This window comes from Macadamia integrifolia, unplaced genomic scaffold (assembly GCF_013358625.1).
Source record: "Macadamia integrifolia cultivar HAES 741 unplaced genomic scaffold, SCU_Mint_v3 scaffold1058, whole genome shotgun sequence".
In the NCBI taxonomy this organism is placed as follows: domain Eukaryota; kingdom Viridiplantae; phylum Streptophyta; class Magnoliopsida; order Proteales; family Proteaceae; genus Macadamia; species Macadamia integrifolia.
In genome coordinates, this window is record NW_024868070.1 from 65,345 (window position 1) to 80,325 (window position 14,981).

Below are 14,981 nucleotides of genomic sequence, written 5' to 3' on the forward strand. Positions count from 1 at the left end.
GGGTAATTATGAATGATTGAAGAAGCTAGAAGAGTTAAGGGTAAAAGAAAAAAAAAAGAGAGAATGGAGGTAGAGGTGGAGCCGTGGAGCCGTGGAGCCGTGGAGGGGTTGGGGTCGGGGAGGGACCGAGGGACTCGGGAGCACCAAGTTCAGCTAAAGAGCGATATTTTGGCATCCTCAATTTTGATCACATGGCATATCTACCAGGCCAGTCTAAATCATTAAATGGGAAGAGGACACCATTTATTTTTCATCCATCAAATGAGGCCATGCTTTAAGCATATGTTGACCATGTGACTTCTCGAATGTTTTATTTTTTTAATGAATAAAAAATATATTAAAGAAAAAAAAAAAAAACAAAAACAAAAACCTCTAGAACTAACAATGGATAAGACCCTCTTAACAAAAGATAAACAAAATAACTAACAAAAGGGGACCCCTTAGGCCTTAACTAGGAAAACTCAGCTCCTTTGAGCAAATGTGGTAACAAGGACAAAGGTCGTATAAATTGTAGGAAATGTAGTTAAGAAATTAAGATAAACCACACAATTTGACATGTTATATCCGGCCAATTGTCTAAACAACCAAATAAACCCAGCCCAACCCAAGTCTGAGCTTAGCCATAACTTGGGTTCAAAGGGACCCCTTTGGCAGCCCATCTTGAACCAGACCACCTCTTGCTGTAGAAATTGGGTTTGTGGCTCAAAGGAACACTCACAAGTGAGTGGACCAAAACTTATCAGGTTGATTTGTTCATCGGAGTCTAGTTTTTTTATATTAGATAGATTTTCTGCAGTTTTTGATGTAACAGTATGTCACAAGCTATCAAATGAAAGCTTCATGGATTCATTACCCTTACCATCCTCTTGGATTCTTTTCAATTCAAGTAAAAAGAATATACTTGGGTCAAGTTGCAAATTGGGTATGGTTCACATACAAGCATATTAACTGTTTTATCCAAGTGATCCATCAAAGATCAGTTTTAAGTCCTTGTATGTTTAGGCTCATTATAGATGAGTTGACCAAGAACATTCAAGGGTAGATTCTGTGGTGTATGCTCTTTGTTGATGATATTGTTCTGATAGATGAAACAATAGTAGGGATTAACGACAAATTGGAGTTATAAAGATCTACCTTAAAGTCAAAAGGTCTTAAAATAAATTGAACAAAGACGAAGCATATGGTGTATAAAATTAGTCACACAGGGACAGCCGGTGAAACTCAAGAGGAGAGAGATACCACATTGCGACTATTTTAGATATCTAGGGTCAACCATAAACAAGGAAGGGGATATAAAAGATGATGTTTCTAATAGAATTAAGGTAGGATGGTTGAAGTGGAGAAGTGGAGAAGTGAATTTAGAGTATTGTGTATCGACAGATTCCTCTAAAGCTTAGTGAAAAATTCTACAAAACTGTTGTAAGATCAACTATGATGTATGATGCAGAATGTTTGAGCATTCAAAAAACACAACATAGAGATAAGTTAGGCATTGCAGAGATAAGGATGTTGAGATGGGTGTGCAATAAAACTAAGTGAGATGGGATAAAGAATGATCATGTTAGAGCTGATTGGAGCCCCCAGTAAGAATGAGTGCCCCAGTTGAGGACGAGCTCCGAGAATGTCATTTAATGTGGTATGACCATGTTCAGTGGAGGCCTTGGAACACCCCAACAAGGAAGAGTGATTAAATCCAGATAGAAAGAGCTAAAAGAGCCAAGGGACATACCTAAAACGACCATAAATGAGGCTGTAATGAAAGACATGTAGAAGCTAAGTCTAGACTCTATTATGATTGCTAACAGAGTAGCTTGGAGAACAATGATTCATGTGGCCAATCGTTTGTATGTGGGATGTTCCTCTGTATTTAATTGTGTGTGTGTATGTGTGTGTGTGTGTGTATGTGTGTCCTAGATCCATGTAGCCAATCCCATTTAGTTGAAAAAATGCTTAAAGAGTTGTTATTATTCATTCAAAGTGATCCAGATCATTGCGCCAGTACCATCTCCAATACCTAGCTTTAAATCTTTGTTCAGTATCAACTATTTAGTAGTGGTTTGAAGCAACGCCAGAAATATGGAACAGGAAATATAGGACAACAAAGCATGTAGATTTAAGAGCAGAAACTTTAACAATGAAAGCATCTTCATTTTAACAGTAATGAAATTTCTTCTTTACAGTCCCAAACAAAATGGGCCCAAAAACCTATTTTACACCAAGACATCAGTGAACCTGTGTCTTAAGAAAGCCAGGTAACATAAATTCTTTTAGACATCAGAAAACCAATAACTATAAATTTTCCTTTGGTCAAAGCTATTTAGTTTCCCAGAATACCCAATATGATCAGAACAAAGATCTGAAGGTCATATTCAAAATGTGGATGCCACCATTTGAGCTGAGCACATGAAGACACTCTTCCCATTTTGTGGGGTGGGCGGCGGGGAGGGGAAAGGGAAGTTCAGGAAAGATGCAAGATGGACATGTGAAGCCCAAAAATCATTTTTGAGTTTGCTGTTGATGAGCTTGTCCCTTTGGAGGAAGATTTGCAGCCATAGCACGTAGCTCATTTGCAATCTCTGTGAAATTCGGTCTCTCTGGCGGTTCAGATGACCAGCACCTCTCCATCAGCGATCTCCACACAGGATCACAAGATTCAGGTACTGGTGGCCGCAAAGTGTTGCTAACAATGCCACCTGTTTTTTGCATTCAAGGAAAAAAATCGGAGTTTCAGGGTACACCAGACTGAAGACATCAAATAGATTTGATTCCAGTAAAAAATCTACCTATGATAGCCCCATAATGCAAATCTGCATAGGGCTCTTCTCCAGTGAGAAGTTCCCACATGACAATGCCGAAAGAGAATACATCAACCTGGAAACACACCAGCAAATATCAAGAAACAGATGGTATCCAAAATGTTCAGGTCAGAGAGCATGGTACAGATATATGCCAACTCAAAGAGGAGCACAAAAACCTTCTCAGAGACCAGACTGCTGCTACCATTCAGAAGTTCTGGAGCCATCCATGGTAGTGTTCCACGCACTCCACCAGATATTAGAGTCTGACATTTTACTTTCGACAGGCCCAAATCACCAACCTGTGATAAAAAAGAGGCTAATTGATACAACCCTATATTTCAGAAACAGTAAATGGCAAACCAAATTGAGAAATTTGGTACATAATGCACATGGTTGTTTGGAAACTAAAGCTTGCTCAAAGATCTAGAAGGAAACAAGACCATCTTCACATTATTCTGGAGACGAGAACCAGTTGTGCCCTATTTCTAAATACATCATTAACAACATGGAGCTCTCCCATGACTATTGCCTTTGTCCTTCCAGATGGGCAGTAATTGCTATGATAGTTTTCTTTTTTGGATGAATAAACAAATTCATTACCAAGAAGAAGGATATACAAGGGAAATAGAATTTTGTTTTTCAGATGAATTGCTATAATAGTTGCATAAGCTCCATTGCACTTCCCAAGTAGAAAGCGAAAAACAGTGAAGAAGCAAGCCATTACTAGAGATGCACTTCCAATTAATAGATAAAAAACCTAGACTCAGAGAGGCAACAAGAATCTTGGATTACTAAAGCTGCATTTGGTATGCATTCTAGGAATACATTCTAGTTCGATAATGCACTCTGAGATGATTAAAAGCAACTATGTTTAGCATCTCAGAATGCATTATCGACCTAGAATGCAAACCGGACGCAGTCTAATTATTTTCAGAATGACTGGCTTATCTCTAGGAAATTTCTGAGGAAGAACAAGGCACCATCAGCAGATCAGCAATGAAAACATCCTCAAAAATGAATCTTCTGTTTGGGAGGGGGGGGGGGGATATGAAAGGAAACATCATTCTATTCTCTGAAGATCATCACAAAACTTGATCCCAAGCACTAGATCTTAAAACAGTCTGGCATATAAAGGAAAGACATAAGAATGCTATGAATGGACTTTGGAGGCCAAAAAAAGGTCTACTCTATAAACCCAAGTTGGAAATCCACCCACTAAAATCTGTTCCAGTAGATCTAACCACTATGAACCAGATTTTTTTTTTCTTTTGTTTTGTTTGGTCTTAACTATTCTAACTGCCGAATGGGACATTGACTACAGCTACAAGAGTAGGGACAAGGGAGTGCCTTATGGAACAAGGTGAAGACAGGAGAGTAGAACTCGTGACCTCCTAGGAACCGGCACTTTACTGGCAAGGCACCAACCGAAGCAAGCAGTTGTCTTCAGAACCAAATTATTGAGTCCTTGGGAAATCCCCACAAGCGCTACGGCAGAAAGGTCATGCTTACCCTGATTCTATCTAATTCAAACTCACCTACTTTTGTCCACATACTTCCACACAACAATGTGATCATCTCCTCACTTTCGTAAAGAACATCAACTACCAGAATTCTCATCACCAATTCTGCAAGAAACATGAAAACTGAATCCAAAGTAATCTTGAAAGGAAATACCTCAGGAACTTGAACTTCTGTATTTCTTCTTCCTTCTTTATTTGGGGGGGGGGGGGGGGGGGGGGGTGGGGGTTAGGGGGTTGGGATACACCCTTGGTCATAAACAATCCAATTCGGGCATACTTTAGCAGAGGTTCATCGAGAGAAAAATAACTGTAGAAGTGGATTTTATCTGCCAGCCTACCTTGTTCCAAGTAAGTGCTGCACTTAAAATGAATATGAAGGGCCTCTTCGATGACAAACTTGTCCATGGATAAATACATCTACTATTTCTACTCAATTCTGTGCACTACTGAAGGGAAGTTTTATGTTTGACAACAAAAACCAAATGCTAAAATGACATCACAAATAATGATATACATTAGCATGAAAACAGACAAAGGAGTAGGCTGGGGATAATTCTCAAAAACACATCATGGGGATATGAATGAAAAAACAGCTAAGTGTTGGACATATGTCCAGTATGAAGGGACACAGTATGACCTACCTATTCCTTACAATTCTCACTCATCCTAGGAAGCTCAAGTGATGGAGATAAATTACAGAATTGAGCTTATTTTAGTGGAAATAAACCTTGGTTGGGTTTTATGTGTGTTGGGCCTTTGGTCAATGCATATTTATTGTAATGGGCCTAGAATATGGGTGCCTTGTATGAATACAGGGTTTACTTCATTAGTTTAGTTAAGAGTCCTTTTTTTCTAATCACTTTATGTTACTTATCACTTTAGGATTGGTTTAGGCCTTAACTTTTTCTGACTTTCTGTTTTTGAGGCTTTTTATATCAGTTTGTGAGGGCCTACAGCCCAGTACAGGAATTTTGATTTATAAAGAAGCTATCAGCTTTGGTCTGTGGATTTCAAGCTTTAGTTGGGTGGAATCTCAAGTTAATCTTGTGGATTCAAAAGAGATTTCCCTACTGTGGATTCAGTAGATATTCTCGTAGATTCCTGATCCTTATTTCCTGCACTCTATTCAAAATCAACTGATCACGTCAGTATTTCGAATTTTAAATTTCCTGCAGATTGATTAAGGGCCCGTTTGATAACGTTTCTGTCGTTTCTGTTTCAAGAAACGGTAGAAACATAAATTTCTAGAACAGAAACGGAAATTTAAGGTGTTTGATAAGTCATGTTTTTAGAAGTCGATGGTAACCAGTGAAAGAATTGCCACAAGATGTTTCCAGAAACGGCGAAACAAGTTGAACTTGTTTCGCCTGGGTCGTTTCTTGAACCATAAATAAGTAAAAAATTCTATTTCTATTTCTAAAAATAAGTAAAACGAAACAGTTTTATCAAACGCTTTTAGCTTCGTTTCTGCTGTTTCTGGAAATAGAAACGGCAGAAACGCGTTTCTTGAAACGTTATCAAACGGGCCCTAAGTTTCTGCTTAGTATCCTTTTACCCCAGATCAACTCTGAATTTCAGCAACTGTTTTGATCATTTAAAATCAATTCTTTTGCTGTTCTTGAGTTTACCATTTCAACTAGGAAATCTTTTTTTTTTTTTTTTTTCATTTATAAGGCTTGATATTTCAATTCTGGTTTCAGATTCATCAACCATATTAAGTTCTAATCTGTTTATAGTTTCAAAAACTGATCTTTACATCAGAACGTAAGAATTCTTCTGCTACTCAAATTCCTGAGTTCTTAAGGTCTGATATCAGATTTCGGTTACTGTCATGCTCACTGTTTTAAAACTCCTCAATCAGAATACCATTCTGTTGCTTAGGTTGAAGTCTACCACTGCTGTTCTAACGCTCTCTTTGATATCGTTTTTATTTTTGTTTTTCAGACACAAAAACGTTTTCACAGGTGTTTGGTATCATTTATGGACCCTATTTCTATTTATAATAAATAGAAATAACACAAAACCATTTTTTCTCCACTTATGCGCTCAACATTAATGAGCATGTGCTTATAAATGGAGTTAAAAAGGCAAATCCACATTTAAAACATAAACCGTTTATGCATGTCCCTTTGATGTAGATAGGGCTGTCAAGAGGAAGGCTCAAGCTGACCAGATCATGGTTCAAGTTTTGTTCCCAGTTTAGCCCCCCCCACCTTAGTCCGATTGAGCCAGCCCCAAAAACCAGAAAACACTGTTCACAAGTTAGCATTGTCCTCAAGTGGAGTTCTAGAAGACGACCAGCCAGCTGTCCCACTAATTGGAAAGTAGAAGCTTCAAGATGGAGTCCAGCAGCAGCCATCAATTTCAGCAATGTAGCTTAGTATTTTGTTTCCGTTTTTAGCATTGGCTTGATTACCAAGTCAGATATGGTTATTAGTAGCTATTGCCTATTAGGCTAATTAAGAGTTTCTATTTTCATATTTGCTTGGTTAACAAGTAGCTTATTTAGGAGAATTTAGTTAGTTCCTATACCTATGTTAGTTTCCTTTTTTATTTACTTTCTCTTTTGTAAGCTGAACTCTCTCCTATAAAGAAGAGTTGATGTGATCAATTTAAAAGTTTATGAAGAATCATTTAGAGATGGCTTATGCTGTTTTTCTGTGGAACGCAGTTAGGTGAGATGCCCAAAACCTATCCTTCTTCCCCCTTTCTCAACCCCCCATCTTCCTTTTCTGTTTTCTTATTTTCCCTTTCATATTACTGCTGTGAGAAAGTGTTTTGAGTGTGACTTATCAGAAAGTTGAAGCCCTAAGAAGCTCCAAAAGATTGAAGTTCAGATTCAGCCAACAAGAAGGATCGATTTCTTCATTGTCAGGGTTGACCCCCTAATAGATTTTGGCCATAACTCCTTAAGCTGACAGCCAAATCTAAAACCCTTTGGAGGTTTGTTGAGGACCTTGGAAGGATTACTTGACCAAATTTGAGCATCATCCGAAGCTGGAAGCTCAAGTTATTGAAGAAGCACCATAAGTTTCCTTTTTCATGCAGCCAAGATATCTCGCAATCTAGCCAGTGGAATTTGATCATCCTTTGATGGTTTGTACTTTCATATAGGATATCCAATCCAAAATTCAGCTCCTTCGAAGTTGTGGTTTGCGCATAGTTGTCATAGCGTCGCATAGGCGTCGCCAAGGCGGCGATTTGGAGTCCTGGTGGAAAAAAAAGTTCATGGCAATGCTACGATTTACGTGACTCACAAATGGTAGTCGCCATTGGCTGATAGGCGTCGCCATGGCACCGCCATGGACTCCAGGTCACGCTTGATTCACTAGGCGGTCGATTTTTTGTCAAATGCAGGGTGATTTTGATAGGGCTATGTTGATTTTTGATTATTTGATGTTGCTTAATGCTGGTTTTATATGTTATAGGGTATATATTGTAGGCTTGTAGCATTCTAAATAACTTTAGAAAATAGGGGAAATAAAAAAATTAGCATACTAAATAACTTTAGAAAATAGGGAAAATAAAAAATGACACATGGGCGATTTGACCGCCATGGCAACGTCATAACAGGCAATTCATCACCAAATCTATTAGCCGTGACAACTATGGGTTTGCGAGTAATCGACATCTCTTCTATTGGGCCAGAATTTCAGCTCCTGCCTGGGATTTGGTCCTATGTGATCTAGTCTTACATCACCCTTTTTCTGCTTTGCGTGAGCCTGCTGGTTAAAGTGCTCAGACCCTTTCATTATCTATGAGTATTGGGTTGCAGTAGAGCTCATCTTTATTGCTCCTAGCCAGCAGCAGCCGGCGGTGGGAGCTGTAATGGTAGTGGTCACGACCTTGATTGTTCTTCATTAAAGATCAAGGGGAAGACACACCCGTTGCGGGCCCTTCTAAGAACTGCATCTCGTGAACTTTGCTGCACGGAATTCTTTTTTCCCACCAAGATGGAACCTTTGAACCTCACTTCTCTTCTCAAGGATAGCTCAGATAAGAGACCCTAAAGCTCTGTGCCTTCTCCAACATTCCCGAGCATCCAGCAATGCATAAGCTTTGTCCCATTCGGACTCACCTTTAATATATTTTGTTAATCAAAATGACATCCCCAATTTTTTCTCTAGCCTATCATATTAAGCCTAAACTTTTCTATTTCTTTTTCAATTTTTGAATGGAGTTGATAGAGCATCATGATGCCATATCTTTTTTGGGTAATGCACCATGGGACACACATGATCCTATCTGAGAAGGAACGGTTGTTACATTGGAAGATGGTTTGTCAAGCGATCACTTGGTGTATTTGGAATCACAGAAACCATTAAATGTTTGAAACTAATCTCAGGGGTCTCTTAGGCTCTGTTATGATGTGCTTTAAAAAAACAGGAGTTGCAGCTTAGCTGCAATTGCAGCCAGCCCGCGAAGCAGGCCAGCCAGTTGGAAAGCCAGCAGTCTCACCAGCTGGAGGTCTTAGGCATCTCGAGAATTAAAGAAAAAAAAAAAGTTGTAACTGAGTACTCTGTTACAGTTGTGATCCACATAGGAGGAGAAATGGAATTGGGAAGGAAGATGAGTGAACAGGAATCTCTTCCCCTAACAATTTAACTATATATGGGCTTTGAGCCCATTCCTTTTAAAAAAGGCTAACTTCAATACTAAATTTCCATGGTTCAGGCCCATTTCTTTAAAAATGTTATAAAAATTATTTAAACAGGTAGTTACCAAATGGTTTTTTCATACCATACTCTATTATGTGTTGTAATTACCAAACAGTTTTCATTTTTTGATAAAAAAAAAATACAAGAACAAAAACTCAACCTTATCCCAACTTAATGGGGTCGGTTACATTGATCCATGCAAAAACCGGGGGGAGGGGAGGGGGGGGGAAGGAGAGTAAAAGGGAAAAAAGCACAACACCAGCAAGTCTAGAAAATCTCAGCTAAATGGGGTCAAGCTAGTCAGCTACATGCATCCTTGCCATCAAAATGGCTCTATCTAAGGTCATACTTGGGACAAGACCTAAGACTATACATATCATTCCTCAAAATTTCCTCTATAGTCATTAGGCCTACCCCTAGCTCTATAAGATCGCTCCTTACCAGAGCATCCCCAGGCCTCCGTCAATCATGGTCGTACCACCTCAAACAATTTTCTCAGATTTTATCATTGATCAGGGTAACTCCCAAATCAGCTCTAATATGTTCATTCCTTACTATATCCTTCCTAGTTTTTCCACATATCCATTTTAACATCCTCATCTCTACTAAACATAGTTTATCTATATGGCACTTCTTAACTGCCCAACATTCAGCCCATACATCATAGCCAGTCGTAGAATTTTCCTTTAAACTTTAAAGGAATATGTCAATCACACAACATCCAGTCGCACCTTTCCACTTCATCCATCTCACTTTTTAATTCTCTATGAAACATCATCATCTACGTCACCTTCTTTATTTATGGTTGAACCCAGATATTTAAAATAGTCATTTTGTGGTATCACTCCTCAATTTTCACTATATCATTATCCATCATAGTGTGATGTTGCACATCATATACTCCATCTTTGATCTTAAAACCTCTTGTTTCTAAGGTTGATCTCATAACTCCAACTTAACGTTAATCCCAGTTTTTTCTCATCCACCAAAAATATCGTTTTGATTGAAAATGATTTTCATTAAAGATTTTTTTAAATAGGTCATACACAAAAACATAAATGATACCAAAGACGGCCTTAACCTGGTAGTCTCATATATATAGTTCTGAGATCAGTACATATTCTGCTATCGGTTCTTGGTTTAAGAACAGTCCCAATCCAACTAGGATTCTTTCATAACTTTGAATCTGACCGTTGGCATGGTTCCAGATTCTGATATTCTATTCTTAATAGAATAAGGTATTCCATCATATTCAACACCACCACCACAAGACCTTTTCCCAACTAAATGGGGTCGGCTACACGGATATGTGATCATGCAAGATAAAAAGCAAAGGAAAAAAAAAAAGGAGAAAAGAAAAAGAAAGAGACAGAGAAAAGTAGCACCTCTGGGACATCCACCTAAATGCGATCGGCAACGTGATCTTCAATTCCGGTCAATAGTTAATAAATGCAATCCTGGTTTTCAACCGAGGTAGAAACCCATTATTAAGCCTCCATACCAAGAACAGAGAACCAACTTCTAGATGGACATGTAAAGGCTATGACACGACACCTATCAGCCAAGCACCAACTATTTTTCTTCTACTTCTCCTTTCTCCTTCCTTTTCTAGCCCTACGCTGGTTGTTGGAGAGGGGCAACTACTTCTAGGCATAGACTCAATACTATAATTAAGAGATATATTCTTTTGTCCCCACTTACCCCACTTTGTTTTATCAGAAACGAAATATTTAATTAAATTATTAAATAGAATGGGCGCATGATTAGGCCATATTTTATACATCCATGACCATTTTAATTGAAAATTTTGATTCTAGATCGATGATAAAAGTGACTACACAATGTGATTTTCTCACATTTGTAGGTTACAGGGTCATGCGCATAAAAAAAATGCTAAATGGGAGGATTTGATGCAATCTAGACACCGGTTTACCCATGGATCGACTCACATGTGATCAAGGGCAAGATGGGAAGAAGTTTCACTGAAACAATCAAAGGAAAATGAGGAATTTCACCTCAATTTAGAAGTTTGATCAAGAGATTGAGCAGCAAAGAAGAATCGGCCAGGGGAGGAGTTGCGCAAGTTTGAGAAGAGAAGTGTAGGGGTATGACGGTAATTTTGAAAGATGACGAGTTCTCCAGAACATATTGGATATTGAGCTTGTTGCATTCGTAATTTAAAATGATGCATATTTAATTCTCAGAAGATGGAGAGATAGCCAAAAAACCCTTTTTGGCTAAGTTGGAATTTTAATGCAGATTTTTCACCAAACTAGGCTTGTTTTATTAGTAATAAGCCTAGATTTGGATTGTATATGTGTAAGGCCTTCAGTCCATGTGGTTTGGAGTATATTGGACCACTTTTTTTTGTCTAAAAGAGGGGCTCTAAGATTGAGTATGGGATTACTAGTTAATTTCCTATTTTTATTAGTTTCCTTTTTAGTTGGGCATTGATGGGGTTATTTAGTTTTTAAATCTAGTTTATTTAGTTTCTAATTTCAGTACTTTTAATTCCTAGTTTCTATTTCCAGTTTTAGTAACTAGAGGACCTTCTAATTTATAAGTTTCTATTTCAGTTTTTGGAAACTAAAGTTAGTTTCTATTTTATGTAACACCCATCATTATTATAAATAAATGTGAGCTCTCATTAGTAGAGCCACGATTTATGAATGAAAAAAAGAAGCTTGTTGCTATGTCTCTGCTGGGACTGCCGTGTGTTTGATCACAATGGAAGGGAGTGGTGTTTGATCCATTCGACTCCTTGCGGTGGGAAGCTCGAGAGGATCTGCTACAAGTGTTCTCTTCTTCTTCTTCAAGCTATTTTCTTTTTTTCTTATTGTTACTATTCTTCTTCAACCATCTCAGGTAAGTGATCTGATCTCTCTGTAATTCTGGTTTTAGGAAACCCAGATTTCTCCAATCAGCCTTTACTGATCTGAGCACTCAGCCATCTGATGATGCTCCAAGATCGAGTGTTAGGCCAAGTAAGAGGGTGGATCGATCCTATTTTGAAGCCAATCAGACCAGGTTTTCTTGAGTTATGAATATTTCTCCTATTCTGGCCGATTCTTATTTCTGCCCAGAATAATGATCTGAGTTGTTCTGAATATTGTTGTTTGGTTGTTGGTTTATTCTTCACTGAATTTGTCTCATTAGCTGGGAATTTAAGCTCTTAAATCCTCGTTATTATTCAATTGCAGAAAATTATTCCTTCTTAAAATTCTGATCTTTGGAAGTTTTGTCCTTTTCTGTTTCTGTGGATATAATTCTGATTTATGATCTGTTAGAACCCTATTCCTATATCTGAGTTAGGCTTTCATCTGGTTTATAGTCTGAACTCATAAACTCCAGCTTCTGGGTTCGAAATTCTGATTTACAAAAATCTGTTTCTTCCTTCATTCTGATCTGCTGTTTTGCTGTCCTACCTTGGTTATTATGGTTGTTCTTTGATTAAAAAGTCTATAGTTGAGACTTGGTTAGACTCCTTATCCTAGTCTACATTAAGTGGTATCAGAGCATGGCTGAGAACAACACTCCCACCTTAGTTTCTATTATGGAGATGCTACAGAATATGAGAGCTGAACTGAAGGTTGAACAACAAGCCTTGTGGACTGAACAACAAGTTATATGCAAGGTTGTTGACTGTGGAGACTCAACCACAACAACCTACCCGCGGCTCTCATACACCACCCAAGGTGGAAGCTCCATTGAACATAGCTGCTCAATTAGCTAACAGAAGACCTATCTCTAATCTGAGAGCACCACAAAGGGTTCCTGTAGTGCAACCTGAAGAACACATAAGGGGTTACTTTGAGACTGAACGTTCCACATATCAAAGGTATTCTAGAGATTCACCCAAGGTCAAGCTCGATCTAAAGGAGTTTGATGGCAGACATGACCTCCAACTGTTCTATGGTTGGATAACTGCTTTGGATGATTATTTTGACTATTATGACTTACCTGAAGAACAGAAGATGAAACTAGCTCGTGCTCAACAAGTTGAGGTTGCTCGTGATTGGTGGAGAACCTATGAGCTAGAGTTGGAAGACCGTGGTAGAGAGCCTACTACTTGGGAGGAGATGAAGCTTGAACTATTTGATAAATATTTGCCACGTACAAGACCAGCTGAATTCTCTTCGTCAATAGACTATGACTGTTGCAGAATACATAAACAGGTTTGATGCATTTTATTCTCGCACAGGCATAAGGGAGAACGAGAGATAACTACTATCTCGGTTTCAACTGGGATCGCGAGCTGAAATCAACAGGGGGATTGGTGTTGTTGATGTATACTCAGTGAGGGATTGCTTTGACAAGGCCCTACGAGCAGAGGAGCTCATAGCACAGGTTGGTAGAAGGTTTGATTATCAAGCTGGAGAAGTCACGAAGAATTTTTCAGCCACTAAACCTAATAGTTCAGCACCCCCAAAGGCCACCTTTCCTCCACGGGCTGATTATAAAAGAAAAGCACCCATGACAGGTAACAATAAGGTATAGTGTTTCCATTGCCAAGAGGTAAGACACTTTGCTAATTCTTGCCCATATAAGCAGAGGGTTAATGCAGTGGCTGAAATTGAAGAACCCAATAGGGAAGATGAGTCAGCTCTATATCCATACCCCTTGGATGACGATGATGATGATGGTAGGTATGACTATGACCAGGAAGATACTAATGATGATGGCACTTATGGCATTCATGTGATTAGTAAAGTCTTGGTGGCCATGGAAGACTCCACTGAAGGATTCTACATTGAAGAGAGAATAATAAACAAGACTAAAGCCGTGGAAGATGAGGTAGTGATTGAAAGAACTCCACAACAAGTCTTTGAGTAGCACTAGATTGTTTGTAGATTGTTCGTAAATTTCATGGTGGATTCTAATTCCTAAGTGCTTCCCCACATCATAATTTCACCCCACTCTAATTTTTGCATAATTTTAAGTCCATTATTCATTCTTGCCTTAATCTTAGGTTCACTTTATTATTGCATATTTAATTTAATTCCATAGTTAATTCTTGTCTTTCACCATTGTTAGTTTAGTTTACTTTAATTTATGACAACCCCATTAGTTAGTACATTCTGCCTAAATTAGAACTGAATTTTCCATAGAGCTCACCTCCCTGCGATCGACCCGCATCTACACACAACCCGTGCGCTTGCAGTACTACTTTATTTTTCAATCAGCGCACATACAAGTATGTCAGTTATATTCACAACAACAAAAAAATAAAAAATAAAAACTTCAGTTGCATGTACATTTCACTAGTCTAAGATGCTCCAGCAGTTGCTTCCAAGGTCACTTTTAGAAATTGCTTCAAACTTTTCACTTTTACATGCCAGCCCACCAATGGTTGTCCAGAATCAAAATGAAGTCAACATACTCCACATCACCAAGTACCCTCCTATTCTTCTTATTCCATAATACCAAACAAACAGAATAGGAGATCATGCTCATCATAGACCATGTGATTCCAGCTCCAAAAGACAGTTAGAAATCAGACCATTAATTAAATATTTTCTTTAATGCAGAGGGGGAGACCAGCCAAAGCCAAACAAATCCAAACAGTAAGAACATAGTACACCCCACTCACATTCCAAATACACATGTTGGGTGGCTTCTCAGCCTTGCTACAAGGATAACAGCTACTAGTCAACATAAGACAAAACTATAGACTTTAACCGTTCAAGGGAAAGTAACTTCATCAACTATAAAAGCCAGATAAAACAACCACTTTGCTGGGACCAAGTTCTCCCAAGAACAAGCAATGCCAATGGTTATCCAACACTTCATCATAGAGAAAATTGTAGTATGACTTCAAAGAAAACTGTTCTCCACAACTGCAATTTCTTTATTTTCTCTTCTCAATTTCTTCCTTAGAGAAAAACAAAAAAAAAAAAAAAAAAAAAAATGAGATTGTAGTATGAATTCAAAGAAAAATGTTTGCCTCTGCAATTTCTTCCTTCTCTCTCTCTCTCTCTCTCTCTCTCTCTCTCTCTCTCTCTCTC

At 38.4% G+C, this 14,981-nt stretch overlaps 1 protein-coding gene across 1 annotated transcript in view; it reads right to left on the reverse strand.

Annotated features, from left to right (window-relative positions):
• Positions 1 to 2,127: 2,127 nt before the first annotated feature.
• The window catches only part of LOC122062514, a 22,650-nt gene continuing 9,796 nt past the window's right edge, over positions 2,128 to 14,981 (reverse strand). Inside the window, exons 8-10 of the mRNA XM_042626153.1 lie at positions 2,975 to 3,097; positions 2,784 to 2,871; positions 2,128 to 2,693 (exon numbers count right to left, since the gene is read on the reverse strand). Coding sequence (XP_042482087.1) covers positions 2,497 to 2,693; positions 2,784 to 2,871; positions 2,975 to 3,097 — 408 coding nt within the window. The 3' untranslated portion in view covers positions 2,128 to 2,496. The remainder of the gene's footprint in view (positions 2,694 to 2,783; positions 2,872 to 2,974; positions 3,098 to 14,981) is intronic.